The sequence below is a fragment of the Rhinocladiella mackenziei genome, assembly GCF_000835555.1.
Source record: "Rhinocladiella mackenziei CBS 650.93 unplaced genomic scaffold supercont1.2, whole genome shotgun sequence".
NCBI classification, from domain to species: Eukaryota; Fungi; Ascomycota; class Eurotiomycetes; order Chaetothyriales; family Herpotrichiellaceae; genus Rhinocladiella; species Rhinocladiella mackenziei.
This window is the reverse complement of record NW_013550603.1, coordinates 880,836-899,342: the sequence shown is the minus strand read 5'-3', so window position 1 is coordinate 899,342 and position 18,507 is coordinate 880,836. Positions and strand designations below refer to the sequence as shown.

At 49.8% G+C, this 18,507-nt stretch overlaps 10 protein-coding genes across 10 annotated transcripts; 5 read left to right on the top strand and 5 right to left on the bottom strand.

Annotated features, from left to right (window-relative positions):
- Positions 1-174: 174 nt before the first annotated feature.
- Z518_02135 (uncharacterized protein) lies at positions 175-2,419 on the bottom strand (the record flags this gene model as incomplete). Its single annotated transcript, XM_013419164.1, has 3 exons — positions 175-2,224; positions 2,272-2,356; positions 2,413-2,419. 3 exons carry the CDS (start codon positions 2,417-2,419, stop codon positions 175-177), a joined length of 2,142 nt encoding a protein of 713 aa, XP_013274618.1.
- Positions 2,420-3,408: 989 nt separating this feature from the next.
- Positions 3,409-4,849, bottom strand: Z518_02134 (uncharacterized protein; the record flags this gene model as incomplete). The annotated part of the gene is made up of 3 exons (XM_013419163.1): positions 3,409-4,183; positions 4,232-4,680; positions 4,730-4,849. The coding sequence occupies 3 exons, from the start codon at positions 4,847-4,849 to the stop codon at positions 3,409-3,411; spliced, it is 1,344 nt and encodes a 447-aa protein (XP_013274617.1).
- Positions 4,850-5,537: 688 nt separating this feature from the next.
- Z518_02133 (mitochondria fission 1 protein) lies at positions 5,538-6,103 on the bottom strand (the record flags this gene model as incomplete). The annotated part of the gene is made up of 2 exons (XM_013419162.1): positions 5,538-5,867; positions 5,930-6,103. The coding sequence occupies 2 exons, from the start codon at positions 6,101-6,103 to the stop codon at positions 5,538-5,540; spliced, it is 504 nt and encodes a 167-aa protein (XP_013274616.1).
- A 481-nt stretch (positions 6,104-6,584) lies between these two features.
- Positions 6,585-7,293, top strand: Z518_02132 (uncharacterized protein; the record flags this gene model as incomplete). Its single annotated transcript, XM_013419161.1, has 3 exons — positions 6,585-6,611; positions 6,664-7,061; positions 7,116-7,293. 3 exons carry the CDS (start codon positions 6,585-6,587, stop codon positions 7,291-7,293), a joined length of 603 nt encoding a protein of 200 aa, XP_013274615.1.
- Positions 7,294-8,417: 1,124 nt separating this feature from the next.
- Z518_02131 (uncharacterized protein) lies at positions 8,418-9,849 on the top strand (the record flags this gene model as incomplete). Its single annotated transcript, XM_013419160.1, has 3 exons — positions 8,418-8,477; positions 8,528-8,968; positions 9,031-9,849. 3 exons carry the CDS (start codon positions 8,418-8,420, stop codon positions 9,847-9,849), a joined length of 1,320 nt encoding a protein of 439 aa, XP_013274614.1.
- A 240-nt stretch (positions 9,850-10,089) lies between these two features.
- On the bottom strand, positions 10,090-11,163 carry Z518_02130 (thioredoxin reductase; the record flags this gene model as incomplete). The annotated part of the gene is made up of 1 exon (XM_013419159.1): positions 10,090-11,163. The coding sequence occupies one exon, from the start codon at positions 11,161-11,163 to the stop codon at positions 10,090-10,092; it is 1,074 nt and encodes a 357-aa protein (XP_013274613.1).
- A 532-nt stretch (positions 11,164-11,695) lies between these two features.
- On the top strand, positions 11,696-12,739 carry Z518_02129 (uncharacterized protein; the record flags this gene model as incomplete). Its single annotated transcript, XM_013419158.1, has 1 exon — positions 11,696-12,739. One exon carries the CDS (start codon positions 11,696-11,698, stop codon positions 12,737-12,739), a length of 1,044 nt encoding a protein of 347 aa, XP_013274612.1.
- Positions 12,740-13,133: 394 nt separating this feature from the next.
- Z518_02128 (uncharacterized protein) lies at positions 13,134-13,334 on the top strand (the record flags this gene model as incomplete). The annotated part of the gene is made up of 1 exon (XM_013419157.1): positions 13,134-13,334. One exon carries the CDS (start codon positions 13,134-13,136, stop codon positions 13,332-13,334), a length of 201 nt encoding a protein of 66 aa, XP_013274611.1.
- Positions 13,335-13,846: 512 nt separating this feature from the next.
- Positions 13,847-15,640, top strand: Z518_02127 (uncharacterized protein; the record flags this gene model as incomplete). Its single annotated transcript, XM_013419156.1, has 2 exons — positions 13,847-14,886; positions 14,941-15,640. 2 exons carry the CDS (start codon positions 13,847-13,849, stop codon positions 15,638-15,640), a joined length of 1,740 nt encoding a protein of 579 aa, XP_013274610.1.
- A 477-nt stretch (positions 15,641-16,117) lies between these two features.
- Positions 16,118-17,963, bottom strand: Z518_02126 (uncharacterized protein; the record flags this gene model as incomplete). The annotated part of the gene is made up of 5 exons (XM_013419155.1): positions 16,118-16,760; positions 16,813-17,008; positions 17,193-17,347; positions 17,397-17,696; positions 17,761-17,963. 5 exons carry the CDS (start codon positions 17,961-17,963, stop codon positions 16,118-16,120), a joined length of 1,497 nt encoding a protein of 498 aa, XP_013274609.1.
- Positions 17,964-18,507: the final 544 nt, after the last annotated feature.

Below are 18,507 nucleotides of genomic sequence, written 5' to 3'. Positions count from 1 at the left end.
AAAAAAAAAAAAATACCCAAATATCGAAATTTGGAACCACCATTTTTCTGAGGCCAATGAACTTTGTTCTACATGCAGCCACAGATTATTGTATGAAACATAAGATCAATATCAACATCGGCCTCAAATCACAGGACCTGTTCTCACATTCATATTCGTTAACGAGTCTTCTCATCATGAATCATTCGACCCCATTAATCCCACCGTCAACCCTTTCATGCGCCGCTTGAGCAGATCCTCTTCACTACCCAGGGAAACGAGGCTCTTCCTCCTTGCGGGGCCGTCAGGTTTCTGCTTCTCTTCCCGACGATGGTGATTACTAGTCCGATTCGCACTTGACTTGACGACATCATTTTCTTTCTTTCTGTCTTTTTCCTTTTCTTTCAGCGAGGACATGACCAGCGGAGCATCGTCATCAAGACTCTCTCCCGTCGGCGTGCGACGGTGATGGCGCATCTGCGTCGAGGGCAGCTCCAAGTTACTACTATTGCTGGCGTGCGTGAGTGTGCCGCTCCGCAACCGCGATTCAATCATCGGGCCCTCGAATTGATGCGGTGGTCTATCGAAGATCTCTTGTATCCACTTGCCGCAGCGGAAAATATGCTTCCAGCCTTCTGGAAAGACAGAGACAAACGATACAAATCCGTGTGATATGCCGGGGATCAGCGTCACTTCGACATGATCCTTCTCGTTGAATTCCTCGCTGGATTTCTCCAGACCGACTTCCTGCCGTTCGCGGAATAAGTGGAGTTTGGCCTGGCGGAGGCGACCTGCGAAAATGACGGTGTCGTCGACAAGAGGGTCGCGCTCGCCGGTCAAGAAGTACGTCTTGGGAAACTTGGCGAGGAGATTCTCGGGGGCCACGGCGGGACAGAGGAGATGGTCGGTGGTGAAGTCAGGCCGATGGTAGGGGCCGACGTAGAGTATGATCATTGCCCGCATCATTTCGGGAGTGAGAATGCGATCGCCAAAGTATGAGATGATTGAGGAGACCGCAAGTCTTGTCCTGAGTGCTTGAGGTTTCGAGAGGGCGACGACTTGCTGCTGCGCCTCCACATCGGTGTCATGTCGAGTGACTGCTGCTGCCACCGCCGACGGTTCTTTGCCTTCCTCTTCCCTGGGCGCGAAGAAATCGTGGTTCGGGTCGTCCTCCTCGTCATCGGAAACAGGCTTTGGGGTTGTGGGAGTGTACCGACGATCGATGTCTTCACTCTTCCTCTTTATGAACCTCTCGTACTTTTTGGCAGTTCGGGGATTGCGAATCAATGCCATTTGATCATCGGTCATCCAGCTACTAATGTTCATATCCAGTGATGGATAGAGTAGGACCAGGCCCGCTGGGGAAGGGAGGATGCCTCGAGAGGTTCCGGCCAGATTCGATTGGATCACCATCAACGTGGTGCCGACGGCAAGATTCCCGCCGGCGCTATCGCCGGTGAGAACAATTCTGGGACATGCGTGAGGTTTCATTCCAACGCATCGGCCTCGAGTCGCCACGATTTGCGCATACACATCGAAGCACTCATTGAGTGCGTAGGGGTATGGATACTCTGGGGCCTTTTTGTAATCCAGGCTCAGGATGGGAAGCCCGGTTCTTCCGGCCCAGGCCAGCAGTTTGTCGTCGCTGGTCCTTGGGTCCATTGCGACAAATCCTCCCCCGGGAATGTCCAGCACAAGGTTCTCCTGCTTTTCCAACTCGGCAAGGGAACCATCAAAGTACATCCAAGCCACCACAGGTTCCTTGTAATTGGACTGTTTCGGCCGTGGGATTCGAATCCGTCGAGGTTTGTATTTGGTGAATCGAGGTCGCATTAACGCGTTGATCCATTTTAGATAAGGTGTGTTGGACTTGTTCCATGCCACTCTCAAGTGGTCGACCGTCAACACCGCTCGGACTTTTCTGACTTTCTCGTCTGCCTGTTCCGCTGCGATAAGGTAATATACAGTGAAAATCATCGACGCCAAATCTCTCATGGTCTTATTGCGTATTCTCATAGCACTCCAGAAACCCGCATCCAACGCCGTGGTGACCCATGTTGCTCGGAAATATGATCTGCTATACAAATTGGCTAATGGTTCAGGAGACTCGAGGCCGACTAATTTGGCAAAATTTCGACATATGTACAGATAGAGAAGAGTCAAGACGACCGATTGCCAAAGAGTGATGCGTTTTGAGAGTCGCTGGGAGACTAGTCGGAGAATAGGAGGTCCATGTTTATCGCCTCTGGAAGAATATGAGTACTTGATCCGGACGAGGGTAAATGGACATACGTTAGGAGATAGAGCGACCAGAAGGAGACGACAGCAAAGACCTGGACTTTGCGGAATTGCGAGGATGGCCGGCCCAGAACATGGTCTGCCCATCAAAGTCAGTCTGATGACCACGTCTATTTCGAGATACCTGGAGCACACCTATCATAGTTTCTAGCTGCTTACCGCAGTGGCGAATATGTGAGAGAGTACGATTTTTTCCTCTTTCCTTTTTTTTCCCTTTTTCCAGGCCTCGGGTTAGAATACGTCAAAACAAAACAGAGCCATTCCAAGCACAGACCGTTTGTGCTTTGCCTGTGGGAAGATGTTCAGGGAAAATACGAAGGAAGATTGAAGGAGAGAATGGAGACCAACAGCTAAGAAACTTGAAAGGCACACTACGCCAGCCATGACGGAAGAGGAAGAGGAGGAGGATGTCTGACGTTTTTTGTACCCAGAAGCACGAGTACAGGTACGTTGTTTGGGACGATCTCATGGGGCGAAGATGAAAACGTAGCACTGCCCGAAGCATGCTGTGTGGCATGTGAAAGTATTAGGAGCGGCTTTCGGCCATGTGAACGACAGATTCTTCCCGCATCGGGTGATGGCACGTGAGAGTTCAAATCGTCCGTTCCAACCGAGTCCAGTAATTATGAACAGGTCCCGAGTACTTCAAGCCTCACTGTTCAGCTTTTCTACGCCAAGTATCAAGTACCAATTCTGCCGACTCTCTATCTCAAAATCATACCCCAAGGGTCCTCATCTCAATCTATCCAGACGTGCCATTTTCCCATCGAGGATAACTCTTCTGCTCATGTCGTTGTCACCTTATCAGCCGTGTCCTTCTGCGTCGAGCTCCAAAGGTGTATGGTGGACTGATACTTCCCCTTATCAAAGACTTGCTGTCTACACCATCCAGTGGAGCAATCGATTGCAGTCCGAAAATTGACTTGGCACCTTCCCGGCTCCTATTCCTTTTCAGGACGTTCGATTCGGTGCAAGAGTCAGGAGCGCATACGATTTGTGAGGCTGCAACCGCCGAACTCAGGCTGCCGGGCAACTGCTCTGAGCATATTTCGCACATTTCGGCTCGTTCCTGTTCCACCACACCAATGGTGAAAAATTTGCAATTCCATATCCATCCATCCCTGACCATGTTCAAGAAAACGGGAGGTGATCCCTAATCCACCCTGTCATCCCTCCACCAGAGCTGTTGTTCCTGCTCCCCCCGCTCCCTCCGCTCCCTCCACTACTACCTCGAGAACCATTTCGCCTTGGATCGCGGTTACTGCTCGAGTGTTGAATGGGCTCGGAATGTTCCATATCTCCATACTGCCTTCTTCCATAGTACGATTGTCGCCGCTCACGCAACTCGCTGGGGCTCTCCGGAATCCTGGCCGGATTGTATCGGCTCCCTTCCGGACCGTAAGCACGCGGGCTTGACACCGAAGATGGTCGGCGACTTGTTCTTCGCCTTGGGAGACTGGGTGGTTGCCGTTCTTCCGGACTCGTGATTGGCTTCCGGCAATGAGGGCATGTGTCGGACTCTTTCAACCACTCCTTTACACAATCGCCATGAAACCAATGATTACACGGCAGGACGGTCACCTCGTCACCCAATTCAACGTTGTCCATGCAAATGGAACATTCAGCCTTCCCTTCACTTCCCAAGATTTCTTGGTCCACCTTCTTCGTTCCCAGCGACCTAATGGCTTCGTCTGATGCTGGCCGGGTAGCGCTGCCACCATTTTGCTCCATAAGCTGTGTCATGATTCGGTCGAATGCTTCTTGGGTGTACACTGCATCGCCGAGCTGAGCGTTCTCCGGGTTGAAAATCTGATTCAGAAAATCGAAAGGATGTGGTGGATGACCCATCGTTCGACGGTCGCCCGATTCTTCTTGTTGCATTGATCGGAAAAGAGCAGACAACAGACTAGCAAGGTCAGCGATAAAACCGGTATCTATCGGATATCTCACTTACTCTTGCAGGTTTCCTGGTTGCAGAGGAGCAGGCATCTCTCGGAAATCTCTTGCCGGAAAGGGTCCACCAGCTGCATTGCCAAAGCCTGGGGAGGGAGTTCGCGGGAATCCGAGCGGTGGAAATGGGTTCATGAGTCGGTTCTGCGATCGAATCACATTGATCAGCATGTGATCAAACATATCAACGAACTCACGGTCATGGGCATCAGTTACATTTTGTCCGGGGCCGCCCAAAACAAAGGTTCGTGTGCTGACGGAAATCCTGCCACTTCTTCCACTGCCACTGGTGAACTCGAAGGTGGTAAAATTGTCCCGGGGATTAGAATCGGGATCATTTTGCCAGGGATAATGATTGTGCAGCGAATCTAGAGGAGAGAAGGGGTCCGGAGGGGGAGCGGCAGGAGAGGGTTGTCGGTCATGTTCCAGCGACGATGTCGTTCCTAGTTCCAGCTGTTCAAATCAATCAGTATCAATTCACTTGGCTCTTGAAAGCACCTACAATCTCGGTAAAGTCCCCCTCGCATCTGGGACAGGTCAGTCCGCCATGACGTCTATCCCATTCATTGTTGCATTGGTGGCAGAATACTCTTTCACCCTCGACTCTCCTGGAGTCCGTCATGGTGGAAAGTCAATGATCAAGGAAACGGTTGTTTTCGTGTAGTACGAAGGAGGTTTGTGATGATTTTAGCGGGCAGGCAAGACTAAGACTGCGTCATGCGCGTGGCGAGAGCTTGACCTTCTCCAGGAAAGTGGCGCAGTGGCGACAGGTCGGAACAGGCGAGTAGAGAACGACAGGAGGTTCTGGAATACTTAATTTAACCTCTCAGGATCGTGGTCACCAGAGCAGGAGTCGAGTCGATGTGGTAGAACGGCTCGGTCACTTAGTGCTCTATTGCAGATGAGAGTAGAAGTAATGAATAAAATGGTATCCGCATTCCGCAACCTCGGGTGTCACCAGCAATAGGGTTGACGTATGCCGGTCATCCTTAGGGTACCGACAAGCTCAGCAAACTTGGGCCCTGGCTTTTGGTGCGCGCAGGGTCAGACCTGGAAAATGTGTATAACAATGTCACTCCGTCACTGTTGTTCTGTGCTCGAATCAAGTCGCCCGCTCATGTCGATTACTGGTATGAGAATTATAATCATGGCCAAGGCTTCATGTTATCCGGTGATGTGGCAGTGTTTGCTGTCACATTCTATTTCATTCCCTCGAAACCCAAGCCAGGCATCACAATAACGGAGAAGGAATTTATTACCATCTCTCACACTTTACGATGAAACGCCCACCACTGATGGAGATAGCCAGATCACCTTTTCCGTGATCCCCTCACAATCATACTTCCAACAATCCCAGCAGCGACCGCCACGCCACCTATGATGGCCACGCCCATTAATCCTTCTTTCGACACCTTGTCGTCAATCAATTGTCTCAGACTTGCAGCCTGCAAATTTCCGGGCTCTTTCTCTAGTAACAAGTCATTGTATCGTCTTGCTTCAGCATAGTTTCCCAGCTTGTAATTTCCGAGCGCCAGATAGTACAGACATTCTCGCCGTCGCTCGGGGGTCGTCTTGAAGATATCAGACAGCAGCTGGACGCCGAGTTGTTGATCGCTTCTTTGATTCGATTTGATCAAACCCTGAGTCGGTCAGTCAGTCAACCATGGTGCTTCATTCCCTCAACATCAGATCGCCATCATACCCAAGCATAGTTGAATTTGGTCTGGACTCCCACAAAGTCACCCTCCTTTTCGTATTGCGCACGAAGGACTTGTAATTCTGCAGGCTTCAGGGGGCTATACCAGCCTCCATTAGTCCTGATTCCGAGAAATGTCTGTAGAGGAGGACCCGACGAACCTTTCTGCGTCTGCGGCATCTGATTCAAGGTTAGCGGAGTTCTTTTCAGAATCGTGTCATGAAATGTGGCAGCATACACGGCAGATTTGATGGCATTTTTGGAACACAGTGACACTTCCAAAAAGAGTACTGGGAATAGATGCCAAAGGAAGGTAGACTGTCCGAGTTTCTATACTTTTGATATGGCCCCGAGGCCTGAACTACAAGGGGCTTTGTGGCTCAGCCCGTTTACCTTCGTAAAGTTCCACCTTCAGTGCCTGGAAGTGCCTGTTAGATTGTGGGTAGTAGCGTCACTGGGCCATGACGTTTACCAGCGGGTGGGGTTCTTAGGCATCCTCCGAAAAAATAATGTGATAGATGCGTTGCTCTCCGCAACAAGGGCGCATAAACAAATCTCGGGTTGGAGAAAATATTATACAACCTGCACTCCTCCACACCAGTAACTGCATTTATTTTGAACTGCCGTTCCAGTCAATATCTCTCGATACTCAGCTTCAATCATGCTTCTTGACGAAGATCCCGCTGCGGTAAGCGGTCCTGGTGAACGTTGCTGTTGACGCGCCTAACAAAGTATACCAGCTCATCCGCGCGACTGTTTCCAACTTCAACATTGCCCCAGACAAAGCTGCCCTCTCGCGCGTCAACGATTCTCTCTCAACGTTGCAGCAATCACGCGACCTCCGAATTCGTGACGCTGAAACTGCCCTAAGAAAATTATCCAGGCAATTGGCCACTCTCTCCTCACAACATCGAGAAGTTATTTCTGGCCATGACAGTGGTCAACATGCCAGCGAGATCGTCCAGCTCGACACGAAAAAGTTCCGCATCGCCAAACAGGCATCTGAGCTGGAAGTGGAGAGTGAGAAACTGGGAGCAGAACTTGACAGACTCAAGATACGATTAGCAGACTTGGAGGAACAAGGAGTAGAAGGCGACGAAAACATGCGACGTGCAAGAGAAGCAGACGATCCCACAATGTACGCACCTCCAAACGCGTTACTGACCCCCATATCTCCGACTGACTGGAATAGATTACGACTTTGGCTATACAGATCACTCGGCATTGCTCTTGAGCAAGACGAAGCCGGCAACTACAACAAAGCAACGATTGGAAACACCAAGAAGGGAGATGTCCACGTTGTAAATATCGATCCCAAGTTCTCAAGATGGTTCTACGCCGATTATTTCTGGCAAACGATGCAAGGTTGAAGAGGAAAGAGAATGCTTTCGGGAATATTCATTTGTATGCAAATTAGCGCGGAGTTCGGGATGGGCGACATTCTGGTAGGATACGATCTAGGAATGCTTGACTACATTAGATCGCTGTTGGGGGCCGCTCGAATGATCAAAGTTTCGTTAGATATGGGTGTTTTACTCCAAATCGGGATAGAGACACTGTACACGCCCATGATCCAGTGTTCAAACACCCGGCCAGACTACCACTCAGCTTGACGAACTGCATCTTGACGCATTCATATGACTCTAACTGTCTCCAAAACTGCGTCCTTGGAATGGTGTAATGTCCGAATGAAGAATTGGAAGATGAGTATATCACCAATGTAATTAGCCTGATGTTATAAAATCCCGCTTGCAAAGTGTCCTTCTATGAAAGTAAGGCCAAGCTGAGCCCATTGCAAAGCTCTCAGGAAATGTCAAACGAACCTTTGTAAGATACAGTATGCCCTGCGCAACAGACATCAATCTTTCCATACATCGTGCCTGGGTTTGAGATTGTAGATTAGCAATAAGAGTGCATGAGACCTAGAAGAGGCTGCGACACTGTTTGCGAAAGCGATGAATCCAAAGATTGAACATTCGGCTGCCTAATGAACTCATCCAGAGCTCTGCCACCGTCCTTTCGAACCTTATATCTCGTCTGAGAAAACAGCGAAAGGAGACAATGTCACATATCTCCTCTCCAAGAGCTTGCCCCAGGCAAACATCATGATGAAAAGATTTCAAGAGCCAAAAAATAGGCGAGTAAGAACCCCGAAGGACACTTAATGGCGACATCCACCGCGATGTGCAATGCAGGGACACCACCATAGCGAGCTCACTTCTTGAGCTGAGCCGCTCCCACAAGGTCTGAAAACATAGTTAGCATATCTGAACTGATTACGCACGGGGAAGGGGGAAATACAAGTATGAGAAAGGAAGAAGATAAGTTTGAGGAGGACAAGAGAGCGAGAAATATTCTGACCGGTGCCAAGAAATTACGGACCGGAAAAATGTCGGTCCCTGGAACCACGTGACCCAACGTTTTTTATTGCTGGGATATTTCTCTCCAATGCAACAGCAACGACAAACGACATTCCGTAAAGGCCTGGCCCACGATGAGGAATCGTGCGACGACGCCGCTCAAGATCCAAGGAAAAGGTGGTGCCCTACGATGGGTACGAAAGATTTACCACTATTTCCTAGAAAAGTCTAATCATGTCCACAGGTTCTTCGACAGTCATGGAGCAAATACAATCTCTACAACATGTCCAGAATGACGAATCCGTCAGTAAGACAGGGAACCATTTTTCAACTGAAATGGCGCGCGAAATCAGCCTGCCGCAAGTACCATGGAGAACAAATCCGAGAGAAACAATGGGTACGAATGTTTGATAGACGATTACGATCTGTCATTCCCATGAACGCTGAATACCTTGCATCGAACGATGGTGCACTCGAATCGGCCGGCCGAGGATCTGGGTTGGAAAGAACAGGAAGAGAAGGAAGAAATGCACCCAAGCCTCAGGCAATTCCATATATGCAAATGACGTTCGCTCCGATGGAAAGGAGACTGGACACAGCTATCTTCCGGGCGATGTTCGCCAGCAGTGCTCGCCAAGCAAGACAGTTCGTCGTACATGGAGCCGTCAAGGTTAACGGCAAGCAGGTGAGATAAGTCCCTTTTGTGGCTGGCTGCATTCTCCAGCGATTGGAACTGACACCGTGTAGCTGCGGTATCCAGGATACCTCCTTAACCCCGGAGATATGTTCCAAGTTCTCCCAGAACGAGTAATGTATGCCACAGGTGCCCCCAAAATCCCGGAAGCTGCCAAAGAAGCAGAAGAGTCGGAAGGTGACGAGAAAACTATAGAAGAGAACATCGAAGAACAACCGGATGAGGAGGTGGAGATGGATCGAGACCCTCGAGAAGTTCTGAAAGACCTCAAAGCTCAAGCAAAGAGTATCCTTGCATCGCCGAAAAAAGATCTCGGAGCGAAACGAAAACAAGATCTCAGAGCATTTTCGAAAGCTATCAAACGTCTACTTTCCAAGTCCAAGTCTACCACAATTATGACCGAGAGCCTCGAAGTGCAATTCGCAGAAATACAGCGACAGCTAAATCTCCGAAGACAAACAAAAGAAACGGGTATATCATCTCCTCCATCCGCACAAGACCCTACCCAGGCGCCTGGAGAGGAATCTTCTGAAGCGGACTCAGCGGCCGAAACGGGTGAAGCCGGCGCGGATACCAGCGAACAAGAATCACTCACATTGACCAACGGCGAATACAACGAGCTCTTTGATGCGCTGCGCTCGATGCAAGAGAACCCGATCGACGAATCCAAACCGTATGCGACACCTTGGATGCCACGCGATTACATGAGTGCATTCGCCTTTATCCCCCGCTATCTCGAGGTCAACCACAATATTTGCACAGCGGTATATTTGAGACATCCTGTGGCCCGGCCTGGTCTAGCCGAGGTGCCGACTCCTTTCTCCGAGACGACAAACAGTACTGCTTTTGCATGGTATCTGCGGAGGAGATGATATCCGTGAACGAGCATTTGAGCGTTTGCCAGGATTAGGTTAACTCTGCGTATTACTACTATCTCAAATAATGTACGGAGACATGGAGATTGGCGTTGGCTGCCCAAAAAGTCTCGAATTGTAGATATATCTATCCATCCATCCATGGGAAGGGGGCATAAGAAGATGGAACAAGAGGTATCTTTGTTTAGAGTCTACTCTATGCGAAACACACACACACACACACATGTGATCGGTCCATCACAACAGGGGATTTGATCGATACTCAGGCGCATTTTCACCATTGATCTCTGGCTTTTTGGCGTCTTTCTCCTTTTGAATGGCAGGCTCTTCATCTTCTAGCTCAGCAAGATATTTCTCGGCTTCGAGCGCAGCTATGCAACCACTTCCTGCGCTCGTGATGGCCTGTCGGTACCGTTTATCCTGCACGTCTCCCGCAGCGAAGACTCCGGGGATGCTGGTGTAACTGGTGCCCGGTTTGGTTAGAATGTACCCATCTTCATCCGTGTCGACTTGGCCCTTGAACAACGCCGTGGCGGGGTCATGTCCAACAGCGTAGAAGAGGCCGTTTGCTTCCATAACTTCCTCCTCGTTGGTCACGACATTCTTGACCTTCAGATGTGTCATCAGTCCTCGAGGCTTGTTCTCGCCTTGGACTTCGACCGCGACATGGTTAAACTTAACCGTCACTTTGGGATTGGCGAGCAATCGCTTTGCCATCGTCCTGGAGGCACGCAGCTTGTCTCTCCGCACCAACACCGTGACGTGAGAACCGTATTTTGTTAAAAACATCGCCTCTTCTGCCGCAGAATCACCGCCTCCAATGACCACTAAAGGTTTGTTTCTGAATATGGGAACGGCGCCGTCACAGACTGCGCAGGCTGATATCCCGTTTTGCCAGTACGTCTCTTCTCCCGGTAGATGTAATCTTCTAGCATTAGCGCCCGTGGCAATAATTACTGCGTCTGCGGTGTGAGCAGGTTCATCTGTATCTCCATCTTCGTATTCTCTCCATAATCGAAACGGTTTGGATTTCAGGTCCACTTTCGTTATTGTCTCGGTGATGATCTCGGTGCCAAATCTTTCGGACTGCTTTTTCATCTCGTCCATCAATTCTCCACCTCCAATGCCTTGGGGGAAGCCCGGGTAGTTCTCAACATCGGTGGTGGTTGTGAGTTGACCGCCGGCCGCCGTCCCTCCTGCTAGCATGCCCTCATACATCACGGGCTTAAGCTCTGCTCGTGAGAGATATATGGCTGCGGTGTGGGCAGCGGGGCCGGAGCCAATAATGGCGGCTTTGGTATGCGGCGCCATGGCGGCGCGGATTGAGGAGGAGGAAAAGTTGGTTTTCACCGGCGATTGAGGCTTTTGTTGAGCAGTAGATGCTGCGGCGACAGAGATACTGAATGAGGAGCGGAGGGGTGTGCGAACTGCACGGCGAAAGGCTGAGGAAAACAGTTTGGCGAGTCGCGCAAGGAATATTTTGGATGATCTAGAAAGGTACTCAAAATACAGGGTAGAGAGAGAGGGTGGGTTAATATAACTCAACAGAAGGAATGGTGATTGAGTAAGAATCGATTCCAGCCGCGTTGGTCACGGTTGATTTGACAAATTATGAGCGGGCTCTGCAAGGGACATTGCCAGGAAAGGCTAAGTTAATGGATGATGCTGAGGTAAACAGGGGGCCAATTTCTTCGCTTCATTCATTTGATCACGGCATCGTATCAGCCCATCCAGATCCTCCAACCCCCAATCACATCGGCTGATTATTCCTCCAGCTTCAATGGATGCCGTCTAATCCATCGTTGTCGCCATTGTCCTATCTTCCCGGCAAAGCTGGCTTGGAATGGCGGGTTTCACGTCCCTCTTCAAGGCTCTGACTGCTCCGGTCAAAATTCCCATTTTCGTCGTAACGCTTGATGCTTTGGGGACCCTATATCATTTTCGAGAACCAGTTTCTGCCCAGTACTTCAATGTTGCTCAAAAATGCGGACTGCGAGCAAAAATTAACCCAACTGAACTCGACCAGTTCTTCAAGTCGTCATTCAAGCACTACAATACCGTCTATCCAAACTATGGGAAAGGCAAGTTGGAGGATCCCCAAATCTGGTGGTCCAAAGTGGTCAAACGTGCATTCCGCGAGATCGTACCGGACGGAGAGCTTCCTCCGAATCTAGATATCAGCCTCTACCGACATTTTTCGACCCAAGCAGCCTACCAACTCTATCTGGACGTCTTGCCATTCCTTCATACTATAGAAGCCATTAAAGACCGCTTTGTCGCTGCAGATGGACCATTGCTGGTCACAGGAATTGTCACGAATTCCGATCCGCGTGCCAGAGACGTATTGACAGATCTGGGACTAGAGATTGGGCCATCCAGGGTCCCTGAAATGAATCCTCTCCAGGAGATGCCAAACATATGGAAAAACGTCCAGGCAGACAACATCAAAGATATTCGTGCCACTCCCTACGCAGGCTATTACAGTAGAAGGAACCATTTCGACTTCCTCTGTACAAGTTACGATGCCGAGTCGGAGAAACCTAGCCTGGATATCTGGCTAGCCGCAAAGAGACTCGTGATGCCAATGCCACCATCTCGAATGGAGAATTCTTTGGGACCGCCCTCCGACCTGAAAGATGTGTCACAGATTATGACGGAGGCCTTGCGCTATCGACCTGGAAAGATAAAATGGGTTCATATTGGGGACGAATTTTCGAAAGATTATTTGGGTGCGGTCAACTGCGGCCTCAAAGCACTACATTTGGCAAGAGAAAAGGAGTCATCTCTTGTAGTAGAGGAGGGTATCGAGACTGTGTCTAATCTAGAGGAAGCTGCCATGGTTGTCAGCGTGATGGCGCAAGACTACTTTAATCATGACCCAGAATGAACCACGTCCCAGTCACTCATGTATTTTTGACCAATCACTGCCTCATCCAGTGATATCTCTTCCCCCCGGCTTCAGAATGAGCAACAACCTGAATGGTTCTGAAATGATTCACTGCTCTCTTCCTCAAGCCGACATACGGCCACGCATTGATGAATTGCCCAGAATACAAGGCACAGCAGGCTAAGAAGGCTAGTGAGAAAAGGGAGGGAAATGAGGGCAGTGATGCACGTGACAACAAGGCTGAGATTCTGTGATTTTACAAAGGACTCGTTCTACTTCGAAGGGGTCCAAGGACCGTCAGACTATATAGTTTCGAATTGTGTACGAAGCGTGCAATGCCTCCGAGGGTCCTTACAAGCCACTTATCACAACTGAGACGGACGTCAAAGATCTCATGGGATTCTCCGAAGAAGAAGATGATGATGGCGGGGAAGGAAACAATGGCACTATCGATACTGCTGAGAAAGTCGACCATATTGAATGGGATTCGCCACAGGCCACCAACAAGGAGAGTGAGTTCATGGAACCGGAGAAGTGGACGTTGAAAATCTCACGCTCTTGGAGCTCTTGGATTATGTTGGAGAGAGAGAGTTGATCGGACGGCAACATCAGATCCAGGGCGGATAGATCCGGCACAACTATGAAGGACAAGAAGGTGTTTCCCTTATAAGTGGACGGACGCTTGGAACTACGATGGAGGGAATCGAGATGACAAAACGACGTCGTATTATGGCTATTCCCCCCCCGTTGGCGAAAGACATGACGTAGACATGATGTTCTTTCCAACATCCAGCAGGAATCAACCCAGATACGGTAGCTGGATAACCTGGTTAGGCATGATGACAATGCAGCTCATCCGACTTGTTTGCTCATCTAATCCCCGCTACTCGGTCCCACAGAACTTCCCAATCAGCATTGACGAAAGCGACATGCAATACGCATTATGCTTAGAGCTTAAGCTTCAAGCTTTTTCATCTGATGATCGAACTCGGATCGAACTCGGATCAAAACTCCTTATTCATTTCAACACCTTCGCTGATCAATTCATCCGATAGTCTCCCAAGGCAAAATACCAACGGACCTTTCGTTCAAAGCCTTGCAAAAGTCATGGCCTCAGTCAAAGGCAAATATGACCACTTGCCGCTCGCCAACAAAGGGCCGCTCAAAGTTCCTTTCTCTGGGCGCCTTGTGCTAGATAATCCCTTCTACAACAAAGGAACTGGCTTTACCTCGCAGGAGCGTTCGGATCTTCGTCTCAAAGGCCTTCTCCCCACAAACATTCAGACTCTGGAGGAGCAGGTCGCAAGAGCTTACCAGCAGTACTGCAATCAGCCTGACGACTTGGCCAAGAACACCTTTATGACCTCCATGGCTGAACAGAATACCGTGCTCTACTATCGTCTGGTCCAAGATCACTTGAAGGAGATGTTCAGCATCATCTACACTCCGACCGAGGGGGATGCGATTGAGAACTACTCCCGGATCTTCCGCAGACCCGATGGATGCTTTCTGAGTATCAAACATCCGGACGAGGTCGAAGAACGGTTGAGTAAGTTTGTCAGAGAAGATGATCCCGACGGCGGCGTAGATTACATTGTTGTGAGTGACGGCGAGGAGATTCTTGGGATCGGAGACCAGGGCATTGGAGGAATTTTGATCAGTGTGGCGAAGTTGGCCCTGACTACCATCTGCGCTGGTCTTCACCCAGATAGAACGCTTCCGGTCGTGCTCGACACCGGTACTGACAACGAGAAGCTGCTCAATGACCCCCTCTATCTGGGTCATCGCTTCCGACGTGTTCGGGGAGAAGCATACGATGACTTTGTGGACAAATTTGTCAGGACGGCCAAAACGCTGTATCCCAAGGCTTACATTCATTTCGAAGACTTTGGTCTCACAAACGCTCGCAGGTTGCTAGACAGATATCGAGATCAAACCGCCGTCTTCAACGATGACATACAGGGCACCGGATGTGTGACCCTGGCGGCAATCATGGCTGGAATTCACATCAATAAGGTCAAATTGGGGGAGCTGAAGGTTGTCGTCTTCGGTGCTGGAACCGCTGGATGCGGGATAGCGGAGCAGATCCAGGCCGCAATCGCCACAGAAGCAGGAAAAAGCAGAGAGGAAGCGGCAGAGCAGATATGGTAAGCCTCTCGCACGCCTTATGCTCAGGGATTCTAAGTCATCTCCGGAAATAGGTGTGTCGATAAGCCCGGCCTCTTACTGGACTCCATGGGTGACAGTCTCTCGATTGCCCAAAAACCATTTGCGCGCAATGCCTCCGAATGGGACGGAAAAGACTCCCAATCTTTACGATCCATTATTTCCCATGTGAAACCGCATGTCCTCATAGGGACATCGACCAAAGCTGGTGCATTTTCCAAGGAGGTTGTCCAAGAGATGGCCCAGCACATTGACAGGCCCCTGATTTTTCCCCTTAGCAACCCAACTCGTCTCCACGAAGCCAAGCCAGAAGACCTCATAAACTGGACAGACGGTCGCGTTCTGGTGACGACAGGATCACCATTCCCACCGGTCAAGTATAAAGGCAAGGAGATCGAAGTCGGTGAGTGCAACAATTCTGTGTGTTTTCCTGGCATCGGCCTTGGTGGAGTCCTGGCCCGCACCAAGCTGGTTACAAACAGGATGCTAGTAGCAGCAGTGACGGCATTGGCGAAAGAGTCTCCTGCTTTCCAAGGCCCGGAGAAAGCCCTGGTTCCGGACGTGGAAGATGCTAGACGTGTTAGTGTCAAAATTGCTATGGCCGTCATCCGGTGTGCCGTTGAGGATGGGCTTTCTCAGACGACAGATGTCCCTGTTAACAGTGACGAGGATCTGGAGGAATGGGTCAAGGCGCAAATGTGGGATCCAGTCTACCGACCATATGTGTGCCAGTGAGATCGGTCGTTGCCTATTTCCTTTGCCAGGCTCTAAAAGAAAAGTCGAGATGGTGAGATATCTCGCAAGCATAGCCGAATTTTCCATGATGGAGACATTTCTAGGGGCTATTGGGATGCTTGAGCCGCCGAAGAATAATAAACACGAAGGCCCAAAACATGTTACGAGGAAGTCTTTTCTTCCCACATTCCCCCCCCAAAGTTTCGTTAGTCGAGATCGTACCCGCCAAGGTCTCCACGCTATTTCCTCGGATGGACGTATGAGTACCATCATTTCAGGCTTAGTCTTAGAGAGAGATAATGCGGATGAAATTTCAGGTTGACAACAACTTCCACAGGATATATCAGAGGAGGCAAGTCTCCGGCGTTCAGTCTAATTGCGCCCTTACCCACTTGTACGTGGCCAGCCCCTCCCCAAATTCAATCTGGTATCTCTCTGTCCTCGAACGGTGAGATGCTAGGGAAATAAAACAAAATCCTAATTTGTGAATCTGAAATTAGGATGGTCATCACCCAAGTTCCGTTGTTCCTCCCGTGGCAAATTGAACCTATAGTCTCGCCCGCCCGTGTCACGAAGTCGATTCTCTCTTTGAATCCAGAGGAAGAGTACCACCGCCGAGAAGACACACATCCAGACGAAGGCCAATCCGACACCAAAGCCTAGATGATAGGTAGGGGCTTGTGCGGGTAGGAAGATGTTGCTTGACACGAAACCGCTACAATTTCCGATCGAAAGTTGAATAGCCGCACCGACGCCTCGTTTGTAGTGGCCTCCGAGGTTGTTGTTGAGCCAGACGACTGTGATGGGCTGTGTAAGCCAGCAGCCACATGTGATGAGATATAGTGCAAAATAGCGAGTGCCGACGGAGACTTGATGCATGGAGAGCAAAACGCCGTAGCCGATCGTCGTCAAACCGCATCCGGCGAGGATAAAGCCGAATCGGTGCTTGAGGCGATCGCTGTACATTGCGGCGAGTAAAGTGATCGAGGCAGCCGCGATGTAAATAGGGATTGACATATATTGGGCGCGAAGGGACGTCCAACCCAATTGCTTGAGGATGGTCGGTGTGAAGAAAGATGTGCTGTAGGTTGTCGTGACAATTCCGAGATACATCACGGCACTTCGTATGGTCAGAGATATTGCACCGAGAAACAAGAGGAATCATGACATACCCAAGCCAGATCTTCAAATCCCCAAAGATGCGTTTTGCAGCGCTCCTGTCCCAGTGATTCATTGCAGAATCAGGAGTGTCCATGGCAAGTCGACGAAGGAGAAGCTCGCGTTCTTCGAGCTTGAGAAACTTCGCTGTTTGAGGCCAGTCTGGGGTTATGAAATACCCAAACACGGCGATGAGAACAGTGCAAGCGCCTGAAGGCCGTCAGCTTTGTCGAAAGGGGGTACGAAAAGCTTGCTATGGCCAAATTTTGATTTCCTAGACCCCCGGGGGGTTTGCAACAAGTTCGAAATGTTCTCTCGATGTGTTCGCTCTGTTCGTCCAAAAACTCATCATGGCGAAGGACGGGGACAAGATGTGGGAGGTGGCAGAACTCACCCTCCAATATGAAGATCCATCTCCAACCACCATATCCAGAAACACCGTCCATGTGGGCGATGGCATAAGCGAGAAGACCCGAAAATGCACCTGCAATGATGGACGAAGCATAAAATAAGTTGACTCGCCACTGAAGTTCATGGCGTTTATAGTACCTGATCATATCAGATCTGATATAAAGGCGGGCTAGGCATCGGTACTCACATGGATATGAGATAAACACATCCAGGTACAAACCCAGCTTCGAGGAATCCGATAAGGACTCGACACACAACAAGACCGGCAAAGGACTGCGTCACACCCTGACCGATGGTGACAATGCCACATCCGCCAATGATACCGCTCAGAAAGAGCGAAGGTCTTATCTTTTTCAACAAGATATTACAGGGTACTTCAAAGGCAACGTAGGTAACGAAGAATGCGAAAAGGGCGATATTATAATCGTTTCCCGACATTCCAAGGTCAGCTTCAAGGCCCTGAATGCGTGCGTTTCCGATATTGATACTATGTATGATTCCTGTCAGATATCCGCGCCACGATGCAATGTTCAAGGATCACAAACGCTTACCGGTCGAGAAACGCACACAGAAGGAGAAGGCATAGTATTGGTATGAGATGTAAGTCGATCTTCAAGAGGAGCTTTTTTTCTCTCTCTCGTTCCACGCTATCATCAGAAAACTCATTCTGCTTCTCCTGGCCTTCGACTGAGACATCTCCTGTCTTTGCATGTTCTAGTTCGACACTCTGAGCAGACTTTGCATCCATTGCCATTGTGAAGAGAACCCTGAAAATCAGAAGCGAGAAACTAAGTTAATTTAGGTCAACTGCCCGGGTGGGGATGATCAAATAGCTCGTGGACCGGTTCCCAAGTTCCAGCCAGAAGGAACGTATTTGTATTCAACAGCGTTGGTGGGAGCCAAGAGTAATTTCGGAAAAGACACTCACCTGAACACTTCCCTCCGCCATGCTGGGACTCTTCTTTGACGTTCATGTTGTTATCGGTGAAGTAGCTTGACGGTCAGACTTTCCAAGAGAATCGGTCCGGGACCAGGAAAAGACAGTTACCAGGGTGGAACAAACACAAAAATTGAGATCCAGACCGTTTTTGATCCCGAGGAAAGCAAAAGAGGAGACGGGGCTTGATCTTTGCCGGACAGAAGATTCCGTCGGGGAGATTGAACATCCCAATGAGCTACCCGAGGCTGAACACGTCAACTAGAGTTTTGATGGGTTTATCTCCCCGACAGCTTCTAGATCATCAATGAGGATGTCTATTGGAAGTGGCTCCCTAGAGCCAATATCGGTTTCGCTCTCT